Here is an 18,232-nt window from a genome sequence, read left to right as displayed (position 1 = left end):
AGTGCCTACTCCACATTATGATGTGCTACAATTGTAAACGCTTGCTTTGCAATAAAAGTCATGGGTATGACTTCAAACAATTCATCAACCTTTTGCACTAAGATATGAAGTTCGAGATTTGACTCTGTATGTGTCGCTTACAAACAGAGCCCGAACATGTATCGTATAAATATTTGTGCTCTATCTTGACTATTACACTAAACTCCTCTGTACTTGAGCTTATGTGTCACATCGATTTGTATATGTAAGTATCAATGTCACCCACCTAACTGTTAGTACAAGACAGAGAAATACTCTGGAATCGTTTCTGTAGTACATTAAGTTCCTTTCATATTTATTCGTTAACTGTCAGTTAAAATTTCCCTATGCACTTATGCAAATGCGACATTCAGTGTGTGATTAGTAGTAAACATTGCATGGTTCGCTTCCCTGGTGCTCGGGCTATATATGACGTCTTAAAAAGGCAGTAATATTATCGTTCTCGAAAGTATGTAGCATGTCATGCACCTCATGTTTTAGAAGATGACCGTTGACAATTTTGCAGCGCACAGATCTCATGGCACACGATTTTTCAACAAACTGACGACGACGTGTCCACATCGATTGTTGTTGGTGACTATTATGTTTGTTCAGCGCTACAGACAGTGTTATATATGTAACTTTCACGTTTTTGCGTTCTTTTCTATATATTATAATTTTTTAATTTTTGTGATGAAGAAGAAGACGAGATTACACTCGTCGTCTTTTTAATTTTTATCATCGTGTGTTGCATGTCTTTTAGGTGCACTTGAAAATGGACGGTGTCTGAAAATAATAGTGCAAATAAAGTAATTTTATGCAGAGCCTGGTGGAATCATGTCTCTTTTCAAACTTATTGAGGTTGTGTGGCCCAACCAGAAGAAAATAACTAAATGTATTACCGTGTCGAAACACTTTGGGGTGAATGTGACAACAGTAGGTGCGACGTGTCCCACGTCGTTAGGTGCTCCCTTACCTTCATGATCTCGTACTGCTGCAGAGTGCACACGCGCGGCCCTGGATCGTCCGGAACGGAGTTATTGAGAAAGTCCAGGTCTGAACCAGATTCCTGCGAAGCACTCAGCTCCTGCGAGGCATCCGCAGCAGGTGTCGTCTGCTCCTGTTCCGTCCAGTTCCCTGCCGCAGCACAAAGGTTAGCAGTAATGAAAGTGACATCCTGGAACACAACACAATGAGAGACGTAACGTGCAGTTGACGAATTATTTACAGCCAGGTGGTCTTTCAGAGGTGTACTCATATGCTGAAACATTCTCGGCACGATGAGCAGAATTTGCAGTGTGCATCGTTGAAAAGTAATAGTCGGAGCGATATTCGTGTAAGTATCTGGAAGCCATAATAATGACGTACGTTACACAAAGTGGCCAGAAGTCAAGGGAAGGCAGTGTATGACGTTGGTCGTCGGCCACTGAAGCCTGTGCCGAGCATTTGGCCTCGTACGGTCTTGGCAGAAATCGATTCTTGACGGCCCATGTCAAATTACGCTGACACAGTATACTATCAATCCCTCTGTATGGGTTTTTGGAGGCGACGTGATGTCCGTTCGTGAAACACTTGTGGTCATACTGCGCGGCTAATTCTCCGTGTGGAAACATTGTTTCTGCGATGCGTAAGAACCATCTTAGAAAGGGACAAAACGATGTAGACCATTGGAAAAAAAAAAGAAAAAAAGGAAAGACCTATCTCTTGGTCCTGTAATGTACACAACTGTATGAGATGTGTATCAGTATTGAACAGAAATAGTCGTTGCTCTGACAACGTCCAGTTGCTTAGCAACAGCCGTTCTACGGAAGTCGATATCAAATTTCGCGCCCTATGAATCTCAGATAATTGGATAAGTGTTCATATGTACTTTTTTCCCGAGTATAGTTCGGTACTAAGGTACCTTGGCGTCGCAGGAATTACACAGCATTGGAACTTCGGCACCGCAACAACCACCGGCACCTACGACAGGCAGTACGGCGATGGTGGATTAGTGTACAACAGGGACGCCCGTATGGTGCAAGTGCACCACCGAAGCTGTCCACAGTCGCGGGCGCTCTCGTTCAGATTGTAAGTACGATGAACGGCGACGCGGTAAAACATATTGCGATGGACCTTGAGACTCGAAAGGTAGAACGTAGCATGGGCTGCAAAAGACCAGCTGACGCGGAAACATTGGTGGCTATAGGTAACAGATAAGCAGTAGACCTGGAATGATAAATATTGACGTACGCATGGTGTCGCTAAGACGTGTGGTAGTGGATAATTAGAGTGATCCTTTGTCAACTTATTCAGATGTGTATCAATGTTCCCCTCCACTGGATCATACAAAGAAGGAGGGGTAAAAAACCCCGAGTACATTTTTCTGCTTCGGGTCACATTCACGTTTCGTCGAATAGTTTTGAACAAACCGTAGTATTCCACCTTTTATTCCAGAGCAAAGCTGCCGGTCGTGCCACACTTCAAAGGGGTGAGGTTATGTTCAATGAGTTTGCAGCCCAGTGATATCCTCAGAGAAGGACTGAACCGCCTGGGAGTGTCAGCAGTGTGAAAGATTGTCAAGAACATGATTCCCTTGCACGTCACATTGTAAACTGTTGCTTTCGACTGTGAAGTATGTAAAATGAAATCCACAATTGAAGAGAGGCTTTTCTTTCACACCGTTTATCACTTCCCCACCTCTCCATCCTCTCTCAGGCCTTTTCGTTTCGACTCTGAACAGTGATGTGTCGGAAATGCTTTCCTCTGCCACCCATAAAAGAATCACGTGATTTCATCAGTGGGCGTTGTGGTCGTAACTTCCGTCACAGAGGCATCGAGGTAAGGAGTAAAATGTGCGCAACTGTTGGTGTGACAACTTTCCCATCGTGTCACACGTTCGCGGTGGCATTGGGGAAAACTGTGGTGACGTGTGGTGCCATTGTTGTAGTGACCATAGTTCACTTATATGAAAATATTCAGAAAATAAAGCTTGAAAGTTGGCCCATGATCAGGAAAAGAGCACAGGGGAGTGGATGCATCGCTGTAATAGCAAATATCGTTACGGGGGTGGTTTGCCGTTACTTTCCTCAGACTTGTTATGAAGTGTTCAGTGTGTATCTGTGCTGTTTGGCTGGCTATGATGAGTGTTTGTACAGTGTAGTCTTGGGCTTGTGCTGTGAATGAAGGGACGGGAAGGCTGGAAACCAGTGGCGGCACACAGCCTATTCGTCACGGATACCGCCAAGGGGTCACCAAACGCAACATCCCCATCCGACAAACAGATCACCATCATCAGTATCACATGAACACACTTTATAACAAATGCGGAGAATTCTGGAATTTAATCCTAGACATTGGCGCAAAGACCGGTCATCAGGAATTTTACGCCACCACCACTCCTCTCTTGCCGGCCTACTGGTAGCAGTGAAAATTATCTACCATTAGGATTTGAAATGATGTCTCTCCGAGCCGAGCGTTAATGCACAGTCAAGCATTACCGACCTTGGCTATAAGGGCGGGTACGTAAAATATCCTTGAAAAAATTGTGTTTGTAGGATTAGGGTTCACACTGCAGATGTTGTGTCATTAGGGCCAACAGCATAGTAGTTACAGGACACTAATTACTTAAATAAAAACGAACTTTTAATATACCACATTTTAAAATCAGACTTCAAAGTATAAAATAATTTCTCCTAGCCCCGTATATTGGCCTCACGTGATACATAATTAACGTGTGAACAGTTAATCTTCTGTTATTAGTGCATGTGCCCGGCCTTTTCCGTTACAAATCTTATAAACGTCGTTATAGGTACTAAAATTTCGCAAACTCAAATTATGAAGACTGTCCATATCGGGCTACCAATTGTGAGAGGCCAGGGGAAAGTCTGTGAAATTTCTCAATGGATTGTAAACACGTTGATGAAATAATATTTTTATCTGAACAATTATTTATGTATATATTAGCTTCATATCCACAGTTTTGCCGATGTACACTCTTACACATAAAAACTGACCGCTGACGGGCTGCTACAGAGACTAAGTCCGAGTCGTTCACTTAAGGTGGCCAATAAAACCGACCGCCCCTGATAACGCTAAGTCCGGCCATCTGCACAATGTGGCAACACTGTAATATACGGAAATGTCAGGAGGAAGTGTTGTCTACTTCCGAGATGTTGTGCGGTGCGAGTCCGTGATCTACCGGTAATCATCGTGCATTCTAAAGTTACATTATGAGTCTGACTGAACATCGAAGATAATTCGCTTCACATTCTACTCAACAGCAATAACAAATACTTCCAGACAGAAACAGTTCCGCAGGACAGCTCGTGGCTGCATCGCGATCAGAACAGCTTACGACAGCGACGAGCATTTCGTCGCTCTGCAGCGGCTATCGGCCGCTAGCCACACGCCACACGCATACTTTAAAATCATTAACTGCGGTTAAGCGTTGTAAAACTGAGTTGCAAGTGGAGAAAGGTGAAACATCTGCAACACATTATTTACTATTTGTATAATAGAGGGCTGAATGCAGAGGAGGCAGCTCGAAAGATTTGAAATGTGTGTGGAGCGAGTGATTTTGGGAAAAATACGCAAGAGAAAGATATTCTTGTTTCAACAAAGATCGTTCTCGCACGAATGATTTTCCAAATTAGGGATGCCTCGACTACTGATGTAAGTGATGGATTACCATTTAACCATCATGCGACGTTTGCATTCAATAGGCAAGGTTCAGAAGTTTGATGTACGAGTACTGCATGCTCAAATTCGAAACAAAGAAAATCAGTGGAGTGACTATTATTGCAGTTTTGTTTGAACGTCATCAGGTCGCTCACATAGCATTCCTATCCAATACTGTTACTGGCGACAGGTTATAATGGCTTTACCGTTAAGTTTTAATATACCATATTTTAAAATCAGACTTTAAAGAAATAAAGGGCTGAGCCCTACCAAAAGACGTAAACTCGAGCAAAGAGTAGTGTGAACATAATATTTTCCGTCTGATAGCTCCAAAAGTGTGTTTTGCACTACGAATTCTTCCGCAAGGGTGTGTCCATCACAACTGGAATTAGTTGCCAACAACTGACACCTTTCGGTCGAAGTGTAAGAAAATCGACCTACTAAACATCACATGCGCTACTGCATAATAACGCACTCTGTGGCCGTGCGGTTCTAGGCGCTTCGGTCTGGAACCGCGTGACCGCTACGGTCGCAGGTTAGAATCCTGCCTCGGGCATGGATGTGTGTGATGTCCTTAGGTTAGTTAGGTTTAAGTAGTTCTAAGTTCTATGGGACTGATGACCATAGATGTTAAGTACCATAGTGCTCAGCGCCATTGGAAGCATTTGCCTACAGTAACGTTAATGGTGGCGCACCTAGTCTAGCGCTGACTGCCCAAGTAAAGTAGTGTGGTGGCGTCATCTCTTTGTTCGCCTTTAGCTTGAATAATCTGATTTAACGCACATAGTACTCAATTCACCAGCTGCTAATGATACATTATGACTACAGAGATCATCGTGCGGGTATTACATTAATTCTGCAGTGAACTGATTGGCAAATAATAACGTCAGGTATGCAGCTGAAATGACTCACTACACAGGTAATCTATGTTGCACTTGGTTAAATTATCAGCTCGCTGCAATCCTGCTTCTACTGTTCGTAAATACTTGTACAATTACCATTAGATATTTCACTAAATATGCGCTACAATCTGATTCGCAGGTATATGACATGGGTTAGCACCATGACAAAGCAATGACTAAGGAATGGATGCCGGTGAAGTCCCGTTACATAGATGGCAAGACAAATATTCGCAAATCACCTATATTACCTCCAAAAAAATTTCATCTTAAATATCGAAGAACAGACGTCCACACTGTTACAGGGCGTTGTAATACAGCAACGGCGGCAGATGAAAATTTTTGCTCGACCGGGGTTCGAACATAGACCTACTGCTTACTCAGCCGACGCGCTGACCATTACACTATCGAGACACAACGCCCAATCTCCCTATAGGACCTATCTACACACGTTCCTCGTCAGACGCAAATTTCCATCTTTGCAGCGTACCACATGCGCGGTATCCCCACGTCCATTATTCCACTCGCTCGCAGCCATTCCCGCGAGGGTTCGGACGATGACGTGCGTCTAGCACTGGAAACTTTCGATGGCCCGACGAGACCGGAATAATTATACAGGATGTTTCAGGAGGTATAGTAAATATTGTAGGAGATGGTAGTATAGACAAATTGCAGAGAAAATGCCATATACGAGTAACAAATGTCCAATTTTCATTGATTACATACAGCTGGGTTGTTGATCCTTACAGGGCCCCGTTGTCTGCACTTCCTTGAAAATGAGCTTCCAGCATTATTGGAAGAGGTTACTTTAGCTTCAAGAATGCGTATGTTCCTCCAGCATGGCGGGGCTTCTGCACATTCTAGTCATCAGGTGATACATCATCCAAACTTAACATTTCCCGGAAGATGGATCAGTAGATATGTGCTCTTTTCTTGGCCACCAAAGTCCCCGGATCTTATCTCGTGGGATTTTTGCCTTTGGGGATGCTTGAAAGGCGAAGTCTACAAAGAAAAAGTAAACCCAAGAGCCGATTTGATCGCTCGGATTATGAATAACGCTGCCATCATTAAGGAACTCAGGGACGACCTCTTAAGAGCTGTGCGTGGTGTTATCAAGAGAAGGCAAAAATGCATTGAAGTTGGTGGGGGAATTTTTGAAAATCAACTTTGAACGTCCTTATTTGCCTTTGCTTTGAGTTTGTTAGGGTTGCATACTAACAGCTGTATCTCTGCACTGAATAAAAAGTGAACACATACATATGGAATTTTGTATGCAAGACGTCTATACTATCACCTGCTAAAATATCTACTGTTCCTCCTGAAACCCCCTGTATATGCATATATGTATGGTGTCTGTCCTTCGAGACATGTCCGAAAGAAAAGACACCACGAATCCAGGTTCAAATCTGGTCAGCCACAAATTTTCATCTGTCGCCATAGCTGTATTTTAACGCCCTGTGACAGCCTGGACATCTGTCCCTTGATATTTAATTGATTAACAAGGCTGTTTCGATTCGTAGAATCTGTTCTTTCGGACACAGACATATTTCTATCTCAAGTGCTATTCGGAAAACGTTTGGCAACTCATTGATAGTGACGCACTGGAGCTGCATTAACCTACTCATTTCACTAGATATAGCTGTTACTTTCTGAACAATTCATATTTAATAAATGAGAGCGATTTTGAAAATTTACGTATGCGAGAGGGTTACTTTAAGCGTTAATTACAGTGTCTCTCATCGTTTATTTTGTGGGAAACCTGCTTCTTTCTGCCCTAGCCTTTACTACACCAATGAGTGAATGCTCACACTCATCCCACTGGAAAAGTATATTTCCAGTCAGATAGTTTTTCTCCTCCTCTACTGTCACTGAAAACGGTCACAATGATATTGAGCATAGGAATCCTTCGAAACCCTTCAGATCATACTGCTGTGCTGTGCAGATGAAAAAAGTAGTTTTTCAGAGTTATCATATAACAGATGGAGTTTGTCAGATTCCACTAATTATGACTGAATTATTAATGTTTGGTTTCCTACCAGTTATTGTAACAATTTTTTGAATGTTAGAGCTGAAAGAATAGAAACATCAGATTTTCGCCATTGGAATATTCGAATTCACCTTAAATCTTCACGTTTCGAGCAACGGCAGAATATCCTTCAGAAGAGCTGACAACAGGAATCCAGGTCATGCTTGTATTATGGTGAGTGTGCCAATGACGGTGATCTCAATAACAATATTGTATAGCAAAGATACGTTGATAACTCAGCCATTGGAGAAACTCCAAAATTGTGAATCGAGTCTGGTGAATACGCTTTCAAGGTTTCAGTCCGATTAAGACAGTAAAACACAAATAACTCTAGCAGTTATTAATTTATGCCGTTTAGTTTCACTCAGTACATCGATGTATTACAAGTAATTACAGTCTAGCCCCTAAAACTAGTTACAGAAATGCGAATAACACTCACTGACATGTAATGAGGAATTTTCCGGCCATTGCCACCCACAACTTTGAGACGAAGCTATAGTCACATCCGAGATCAGTCTCAGAACATATCAGCTTGTATCCTTCCTGGTAGTATAACTGAAACTTGTGAACAACACAGAGTATGTTCGGCAACTCCGTGACCGACAAGTTACTTGCTTGATGGCATAGAACTATCCTGCTAAGTTATCTTGATATTATCGTGTAATTTCAATTGAATAATGTGATTTTCTCTTGAGACGTGATATAAGAATATCAGTTAATGCTTCTGAGTACACGAAACTCGTTCCAAACGGGAAATACAACTACTCTCGTCTCTTATGTTGCGATTTATCTCTATTAGCCCGCAATAAATGACGCACATGCCGCATCTCTTCACTAGCCTCAAGGTAACGTGTTTGGCTTCCAGATGCCAGCTGCTTTCGAGACTCGCGGAAAGCCAAATTTTTATTTCTTTTGTAGCAGAGCTAAAAGCAGGCAGATAGAAACTCAATAAGAGGTTCGTAAGACAACACTCGAGCAAAGTTCGTCTTGCTACTTTCAGTACTCGTTAGTGCCAGAGCGAAAATCTTATGGTACTGTAAAATTAAAATTCATAATGCCACTTTTTTTCCTCCGATATATTTTTTGTTGTGAATACATCATTTTTTCCATGAACTGCCACATTTTCATAATACTTGAGAATGATATAGGACAAGAACTAAATACAGACTTTTCAAAGTCAAAAGTCGGTAATATCCTACAAAATCGTGTTAAAATAGGCGCAATCGTCTTACAGACGCTTAATGCTTTACTAAGATAGACTGCCGTCGTGATGTTTCTGTAGTAAGTTGAATTTAATTTGTATTAGAACAGTGAATATTTTAATTGCGTTTTCCGTTAGTTTACTGAACTCAACAGAAATAATCAAAGAGAAATTAATCAGAAACAGTCTATTCTTTCACAATATCTAAAACAATCGGACAATGCTAAAGTGGTTTACAGAATCAACGCCTGTACAAACCAACTGGTTCTAACGATGCCATAAAACCAGTGTAGTTTCACGAGCATTTTCCTCTAAAAATGAGTTACCTTGACGGTTTATCGATCAGGTGTGGGAAAGGTAAATGTTTACGAGTAATACGATCAGAGTAGCAAGCGCCTGAGAGATGACTTCCCTGTCACTATCCTGGATAGTTTTATTTCTCAAATCAACAGAGTGCGTTACCATGCAATAACACATGTGATGTAGTTTTGTAGGTCGATTTTCTTACACTGCGACCGAAAGGTGTCTCAGTTGTTGGCAACAAATTCCAGCTGTGATGGACACACCCTTGGAGAACTTTTGGAGCTATCAGATGGAAAATATTATGTCCACACTACACTTTGCTCGAGATTACGTCTTTTGGTAGAGATCAGCCTTTCATTTCTTCTTAGTAAGTTAACTGTAAAGGCATCATAACTTGTCACCAGTAACAGTACTGCATAGGAACGCTCAGTGATCGGCATAGGAATGCTCAGTGACTGTACTGATGACATTCAAGCAAAACTGCAATAATGATCACTCTCTTGATTTTCGTTGTTTCGAATTTGAGCAGCCAGTACTCCTACACCAGACTTCTGAACCTTGCCTGTTAAATGCAAACGTTGCATGATGGTTAAATTGTAATCCATCACTTATATCAGTACTCGAGATTTCCTTAATGTGGAAAATCATTCATGCCAGAACGTTGAAACAAGAATATCTTTTTCTGACGTATTTTTCCAAAAGCACTCGCTCCACATACAGTTCAAATCTTTCGAGCTGCCTCCTCTGCATTGACCCCTCTATTATACCCAAAGTAAATAATGTCTTGCAGATGTTACACCTTTTTCCACATGCGACCCAATTCCACAACGCCTAACCGCAGTTAATGATTTTCAAGTATGCAAAATCCAATGCTTAACTGCAAGATGATAACTAGAACTTCAAATTCGAAAATGACAGTTGATACACACACTGACAGCGTCGCGCCGCATTCATTTGGGTGGCGGCCGATTTCAGGCGGCGTGTGGCGTGGGGCATGTGGCCGATAGCCGCTGCAGCGCGACGAAACGCTCGAGCTGTCCTGCGGAATTGTTTCTGTCTGGAAGTATTTGTTATTGTTGCTGGATAGAATGTGAAACGAATTATCTTCGATGCTCTGTCAGACTCATAATCTTACACAAGGGCCGAAATGCCAAAAATCAAGGAGATACTGTTCGACACGAACACACGACTGTAAGTTTGGAATGCACGATGATTACCACTTTTTTTCCCCCTCACAGCCCTTCCAAACGCTCATCTTGTTTTGCCTTCTTCAGCTACCTTCTAGGATTAATTTTTTAAATATTATTATTATTAAGAGAGGCCATCGGTGTACCAACTTTTTTACCTTTTTATTTTTGGTATTTTTTGTATTTTTTATGTTTACATTTTTAACTTTTTAAGCCGATTTTCATTTTTCTTACCTTTTTTAGCAGATTTCTGTCACCTTTTGTTCTGGTCGGCTTCCTATTTTTCTGTAATCCCGACGCCCTAGCCATTTTTGCTAACATCAATGAGATAAATATTTCTTCTTAATATTAATTAGGCAAAATTAGTCTTCCTCCTGAGAATAGAATGATAAGTATATTAAATTAAAATGAACGTGAAGATCTCATCTTCACAGGATGACATAAAATCTTGTATCCCCTGGAAGTAAACTTTTTAGAACGTAGAACTTCTCTTCTTGTCACAAAACGTGATTAAAAAATAAAAGTTTCTTCATGAGGATTTAGTCCTGTGCTTCTTGCCAAGGACTGTATTTCTTTTCTGAATTACAGATATTTGAAGAAACACGTAAATTACGAAATCACATCTTTTTACCACATGATGTGGTTTTTCTGATGTGTTGAGTTTCTACAGTGACCGTTTTGTTGCACAGTTTGTCATCTGCAACCACTTATACCTTAAAGTAGATAAATTTTGGCTTAAACAATTTATATACTTTAAGTTATAAATATCTGTAATTACGATTTAAAAACTAATAGCAACATGTATACAAACAGCAAAGAACACTCTTTATCTTTAACAGATGAAAAATAAATGCCCACTGAAGATGCTGAAACTGCAGTGAAACATGTTTGGGTTAAAAAACAAAATTGTGTTTTGCTAAAGGCGGACCCTATCCAAAAATATACGTGGTGTATTGGGTGTTGTTCTTGAATTCAATACCCAAACAGTTGAATTTGGATACTTTCTCACTAGACCACGGGCTCACTTCGCACAATAACATCTCGGAAGTAAACAACACTTCCTCTTGATACTTCTGCATATTACAGTGTGGCCAGAGTGTGCAGATGTCAGGACTTAGCGTTGTCAGGTGCGGTCTGTTTTATTGGCCACCTTAAGTGAATGACTCGGACAAGTCTCTGTGGCGGCCGGCCGGTGGTCAATTTTTATGTCTATGACTGCACATGTGTGCCAAATATAGTGTACATATCTCTTCCTCCCCCTCTCTCTGTTCAGTTCCTCTACCCACATCTCTCTGCTCAGCTATGCCCGTCCGCTCACGTATCGCCTGGAATGCATTCCAACACTATCAACACAAAACACTGGTTATTCAGGGCAGCTGAGAAGTGAGGTACTGGCAAAATTTTTCACCGGCACCCCTTCCGAAAAGACCGACAAGAAAGCGAGTTAATACTGCACAGTCATCCATTTCTGAGTTGTGTTTAAAATTTAAAGTCTCTAGCTTACCAGGAACATACACTACTGGCCATTAAAATTGCTACACCACGAAGACGACGTGCTACAGATTCGAAATTTAACCGACAGGAAGAAGATGCTGTGATATGCAAATGATTAGCTTTTCAGAGCATTCACACAAGGTCGGCGCCGGTGGCGACACCTAAAACGTGCTGACGTGAGGAAAGTTTCCAACTGATTTCTCATACACAAACAGCAGTTGACTGGCGTTGCCTGGTGAAACGTTGTTGCGATGCCTCGTGGAAGGAGAAGAAATGCGTACCATCACGTTTCCGACTTTCATTAAGGTCGGATTGTAGCGTATCCCGATTGCGGTTTATCGTATCGCGACATTGCTGCTCGAGTTGGTCGAGATGACTGTTAACAGAATATGGAATCGGTGGGTTCAGGAGGGTAATACAGAACACCTTGCTGGATCCCAACGGCCTCGTATCACTAGCAGTCGAGATGACAGGCATCTTATCCGCATGGCTGTAACGGATCGTGCAGCCACGTCTCGATCCCTGAGTCAACAGGTGGGGACGTTTGCAAGACAACAACCATCTTCACGAACAGTTCGACGACATTTGCAGCAGCATGGACTATCAGCTCGGAGACCGTGGCTGCGGTTACCCTTGACGCTGCATCACAGACAGGAGCGCCTGCGATGGTGTACTCTACGACGATCCTGGGTAAACGAATGGCAAAACGTCATTTTTTTGGGTGAATCCAGGTTGTGTTTACAGCATCATGATGGTCGTATCCGTGTTTGGCGACATCGCGGTGAACGCACATTGGAAACGTGTATTCGTCATCGCAATACTGGCGTATCAGTCGGCGTGATGGTATGGGGTGCCACTGGTTACACGTCTCGGTCAGCTCTTGTTCGCATTGACGGCACTTTGAACAGTGGACGTTACATTTCAGATGTGTTACGACCCGTGGCTCTAACCTTAATTCGATCCTTGCAAAACACTACATTTCAGCAGGATAATGCGCGACCGCATGTTGCAAGTCCTGTACGGGCCTTTCTGGATACAGAAAATGTTCGACTGCTGCCCTGGCCAGCACATTCTCAGATCTCTCACCAATTGAAAACGTCTGGTCACTGTTGGCCGAGCAACTGGTTCGTCACAATACGCCAGTCGCTACTCTTGATGAACTGTGTCATCGAGTTGAAGCTGCACGGGCAGCTGTACCTCAAAATTGCGTGAAAATGTAATCACAAGTCAGTTCTAGTATAATACAGGGTGATTCAAAAAGAATACCACAACTTGCGTGAAAATGTAATCACAAGTCAGTTCTAGTATAATACAGGGTGATTCAAAAAGAATACCACAACTTTAAAAATGTGTATTTAATGAAAGAAACATAATATAACGTTCTGTTATACATCATTACAAAGAGTATTTAAAAAGGTTTTTTTTTCACTGGAAAACAAGTTCAGAGATGTTCAATGTGGCCCCCTCCAGACACTCGAGCAATATCAACCCGATACTCCAACTCGTTCCACACTCTCTGTAGCATATCAGGCGTAACAGTTTGGATAGCTGCTGTTATTTCTCGTTTCAAATCATCAATGGTGGCTGGGAGAGGTGGCCGTAACACCATATCCTTAACATAGCCTCATAAGAAAAAGTCGCAGGGGGTACGATCAGGGCTTCTTGGAGGCCAGTCATGAAGTGCTCTGTCACGGGCTGCCTGGCGGCCGATCCATCGCCTCGGGTAGTTGACGTTCAGGTAGTTACGGACAGATAAGTGCCAATGTGGTGGCGCTCCATCCTGCTGAAATATGAATTGTTGTGCTTCTTGTTCGAGCTGAGGGAACAGCCAATTCTCTGACATCTCCAGATACTGTAGTCCAGTTACTGTAGCACCTTCGAAGAAAAAGGGATCAAAAACTTTATTGGCTGAAATGGCACAGAAAACGTTCACCTTAGGCGAGTCACGTTCATACTGAGTTGTTTCCCGCGGATTCTCAGAGCCCCACGCTGAACAACTGTCGTCGATTCACTTCTGCCGTACTCAATAACACAAAAAGCTTTCTGTTGAGCGGTCGCCATCGTAGCATCAACTGACGCTGACGCCTAGTCAACAGCGCCTCAAGCGAACAAATGTACAACTAAATGAAACTTTATAGCTCTCTTAATTCGCCGACAGATAGTGCTTAGCTCTACCTTTTGTCGTTGCAGAGTTTTAAATTCCTAAAGTTGTGGTATTCTTTTTGAATCACACTGTATATTCGTCCAATGAATACCCGTTTATCATCTGCATTTCTTCTTGGTGTAGCAATTTTAATGGCCAGTAGTGTAGTTTAAAAGCCATTGCAAAACATGGACAAAAGGTAGATATGAAGGCGACCTAATAAAAACGTGTTGACAAAGTATCGATCTAGTAGAGAACTGACCAGCATACGCGTCGGCGTCGGCTTCGGCGGAGGCGGCGGCGGCGGCGGCGGCGGCGGGCGTCGGCTGCCGCAGACAGGCGAGCTTGTGGTCGAAGGCGATGCGGCGGCGCTGGAGGCAGGCCTGGCGGTGCAGGTCGCAGTGCGAGGCGTAGCGGCGGCCGTCGCTGCCGCAGACCACCAGCCGCGCGCGCGCCGGGCAGCGGCGCCGGCACTCGCAGGAGGCGCGCCCCGCCCCGTCCAGCCGGCACTCGCGGCCCGCGCCGCACGACAGCAGCGAGCACGGGCCTGCAGTAACAGGTGCACTCGTCACCTCAGACTGCCTGCCAGGAGTGTAATGGTGAGCGCGGGGCGGGACTGCTGCCTCCATATCTCATCCGGCGTATGTTTGTGTTGTTGTGGTCTTCAGTCCTGAGACTGGTTTGATGCTGCTCTCCCTGCTACTCTATCCTGTGCAAGCTTCCTCATCTCCCAGTACCTACTGCAACCTACATCCTTCTTAATCTGCTTAATGTATTCATCTCTTGATCTCCCTCTACGATTTTTGCCCTCCACGCTGCCCTCCAATACTAAATTGGTGATCCCTTGATGTCTCAGAGCATGTCCTACCAACCGATCCCTTCTTCTAGTCAAGTTGTGCCACAAACCCCTCTTCTCTCCAATTCTATTCAATACCTCCTCATTAGTTATGTGATCTACCCATCTAATCTTCAGCATTCTTCTGTAGCAACACATTTTGAAAGCTTCTATTGTCTTCTTGTCCGAACTATTTATCGTGTATGTTTGACTTCCGTACATGGCTACACTCCATACAAATACTTTTAGATACGACTTCCTGACACTTAAATCTATACTCGATGTTAACAAATTTCTCTTCTTCGGAAACGCTTTCCTTGTCATTGCCAGTCTACATTTTATATCCTCTCTACTTCGACCATCATGAGTTATTTTGCTCCCCAAATAGCAAAACTCCTTTACTACTTTAAGTGTCTCATTTGCTAATCTAATACCCGCAGCATCACCCGACTTAATTCGACTACAGTCCATTATCCTCTTTTCGCTTTTGTTGATGTTCATCTTATATCCTCCTTTCAAGATACTTCAGTTCCGTTCAATGTTTCTTCCAAGTCCTTTGCTGTCTCTGACAGAATTACAATATCATCCGCGAACCTCAAAGTTTTCATTTCTTGTCCATGGATTTCAATACCTACTGTGTTATGTGCTGTGAAAAGGCACTAACTAGATACAGTAATGGGAGCATACTGCTGAGATTTGAAAAGGCGTTGGCACAGACTGGAAAGGTAGAAAGGTTTGTAGAAGACGTACACAAATCAAAAACTGACAGAATATAGAAAGAGGAGATGGAAGAGATAAGCATTGAAAGAGGACTACGGCAAGTATAGCGCTGTCACGGAAGCTGTTCGACATACAGGATGATTCAGCTGCTCTTACTGCTCGGTTTTAGGCTTTAGCCTTCCAATACCACACACGAGATTATCACATTCTCTCCCTCGCTATATGCAAACTAGTACTCATACAGATCAAAATGAACGGGACCTTTTTGTACAAAACTTAATGTAGTTGTATTCTGTGCCGGGATCCGTTTTCAATAGGTAGCGCAGTATTAGAATTATTCACGAAAAAGGTGAAAAAGTGAGCTTAAAAAGCGTTTCTCTTGAATAACTCGAAAACCATGGCCTCTACCGAGAAAGTATCCCAGTACGAAACTTAACTACATAAAATTTCCTATGTAAAGATCCTGTTAATTTTTCTATAGTTTACGTATGTTAGTGAGCAAGACAATACGAAAATACTGAGCATGGTGTTTTAGGGCGTTGTAGGTTGCATAAAACTCAGGGATAAGGACAGCTAAATCACTCTGCATATGAAGAAGAACTTACAGTTAAGGCCATAGAGGTCGCGAAGGGCATTGTAATTGGAGGAGAAGAATAAATACTATAGACCTGTGCTGGCAGAATCAGATGATGAGCTACTGCAGGTGTTGAAGAGTATTGCGAGAACGGGTGCAGACTGTGGAATGAGGGTAAATATAGGAAAGAATAAATATGATGAAGACAGTCAAGAAGGTAGCACCAGTAACACATTCTTAGATGAAAGAATGATGGAAGAAGTGAAATCCTCTATGTAACTGGGAAGTTTAACGACATGGAATAGAAGCTAGAAAGAAGAGATAAAGAGAAGAATATCAGTGGAAAACAGAGCCCCTTCAAAAGTCAACTAGCTACTGACAGCTAGAAGAACTCCATCATAACTCAAGAAGAGATTCGCTAAGTGTTATTTCTGGATTGTAGTGTAATGTAGCAGTGAATCACGGACAGTGAAAAAAATGTTTAGCAACTTTTCAAACATAAATGTATGCTTAAGGTTAAATGGACTGAGAGACTTACGAATGAATAAGTAATGAATAAAGTAGAGGAAATGATCAGAAATACTGCATAAATATTGTCTGAAGCAAATAATTATAATGGCAAATGTGGAACGAATAAGAGGAAGAGTGATGTGGTCTCCTGACCTTCATTTCATACATATTCCGACCTCACCATCGTATTCTGCATATCAGGACGTTTCATTTGAGGCCAAACTCGATAGGGTAGAGCCAATTTTACATATCTCCATTTAATCGATATGCAAATCTAATAAATAAATCGCAAGTGCGCACTGAGATTAAAAACTCGAGGCTGACGTACACAAATATTCAAGACACGACAGCCACAGGAGTTTTCTTTTTTTTTGGTGGAGGCAACCAGACCGCTGGAAAGTCTGTACGAGGGTGCATTAGCACACAGCTATGCTGGCTGGCCGACCACCCACAGACCAAAACAGTTAATGTCAGAGGAAAGGGATAATGGTCTGTGTGTTCACCTTAAAAGCAAAACCCACTGTATTGTTTGGGAGAGCCCCAGCATACACATTTTTTTGATGAACCTAGTGTGTGGTTTCAGAATTCTCACAAGTGGACAGTAAATTCTTAACACAGATACTATATATTTTTGGATTGGTCGGCTTAGCCAGTCTCCTGTTTGTAAGAGTAACGCTGATTGGTGGACTATTTCTGACACAGTGAGCCGGAGGAGTGAGGGAAAGACAGCGGATGATATACCCTTTCTCTATACTAGACTAGGGGCAGGCAGGAGTCCTTGACTTCATCAAGGCGCAGTGAAAATTTGATTAGCGAAGGTCAATCCAGATAGAGAGAGATAGTTTGTTATTTTTCAGTGGCGAACGATGCAGGCAGCAGTCGTCACAGCTCAAGGTACTGTGCGCTACAGCGCAGGCGAGCCCCATCTTCCCTCCCTTGGAAATAACATACTTTATTCACGTCACTCCATTACATTTCTCACGTGACAGACTCGACCAAACTTAGAAAACTGCAATCGGATAATCATTCAAGTTGAAAAGGTGCGGCTCAGCCGTTCTGCCGATTAAATAACATTCATAAAGAAAAGGGATAAAAGAGTTTTCCCACACTTTGTATATAAATGTCATTAACAGGATTCCTATCCATAAGAGGTAACCTCCTATTCCGAAAAGAACCTGGAAATTTGTGTATCTGTTTACAAATAGAAGTTTATTCTGATTTTTCTTAAATTTTGCAATGAATAATATTTTCCGTTCGTTTAATGTTTTTCTTACACTAACTAGCAATTCTCCAGTACCCAAGTATCCCACTAGTTACGTAAGAAAATAGAATATTTTTGTGTCTTTTCCTTACAGCGGACGACTCCAGAAGATATTTATTGCTGAAAGTTTTTCAGGCATTTCTTTTTGGTACATCAGGAGCGTCTGCCTGACTTCTGTAGTAGAGTAGGGTGGAAACTGCTTCTTGGAGGATTCAAAGGGTACTTGTCAGATCAATACGTTGCACAACTCGTCAACATAACACCCACATACTGACAAATGATAGGAAGAGAACTACAATATTGGATGACATTATAAATGGATAAATGTAGAGGCAGATGAAAGATGGTGCTCAGTACAGGGCCCGATAGGGAGCCTCCATTTCAAGCCTGATATAAAGAAAA

General features: G+C 42.4%; 1 protein-coding gene across 1 annotated transcript in view; it reads right to left on the bottom strand.

Moving 5' to 3' along the window:
- Positions 1 to 14,559, bottom strand: part of LOC124775451 (follistatin-related protein 5-like) — a 138,885-nt gene extending 124,326 nt beyond the window's left edge. Inside the window, exons 1-2 of the mRNA XM_047250286.1 lie at positions 14,193 to 14,559; positions 995 to 1,155 (exon numbers count right to left, since the gene is read on the bottom strand). Of these exons, the coding sequence (XP_047106242.1) occupies positions 995 to 1,155; positions 14,193 to 14,559 (528 nt within the window). The remainder of the gene's footprint in view (positions 1 to 994; positions 1,156 to 14,192) is intronic.
- Between the last annotated feature and the right edge of the window lie 3,673 nt (positions 14,560 to 18,232).

The sequence above is a fragment of the Schistocerca piceifrons genome, chromosome 1 (genome assembly GCF_021461385.2).
Source record: "Schistocerca piceifrons isolate TAMUIC-IGC-003096 chromosome 1, iqSchPice1.1, whole genome shotgun sequence".
Lineage (NCBI taxonomy): Eukaryota > Metazoa > Arthropoda > Insecta > Orthoptera > Acrididae > Schistocerca > Schistocerca piceifrons.
Note: the sequence above shows the minus strand (reverse complement) of the source record. Positions and strands in the feature narration are given on the sequence as shown.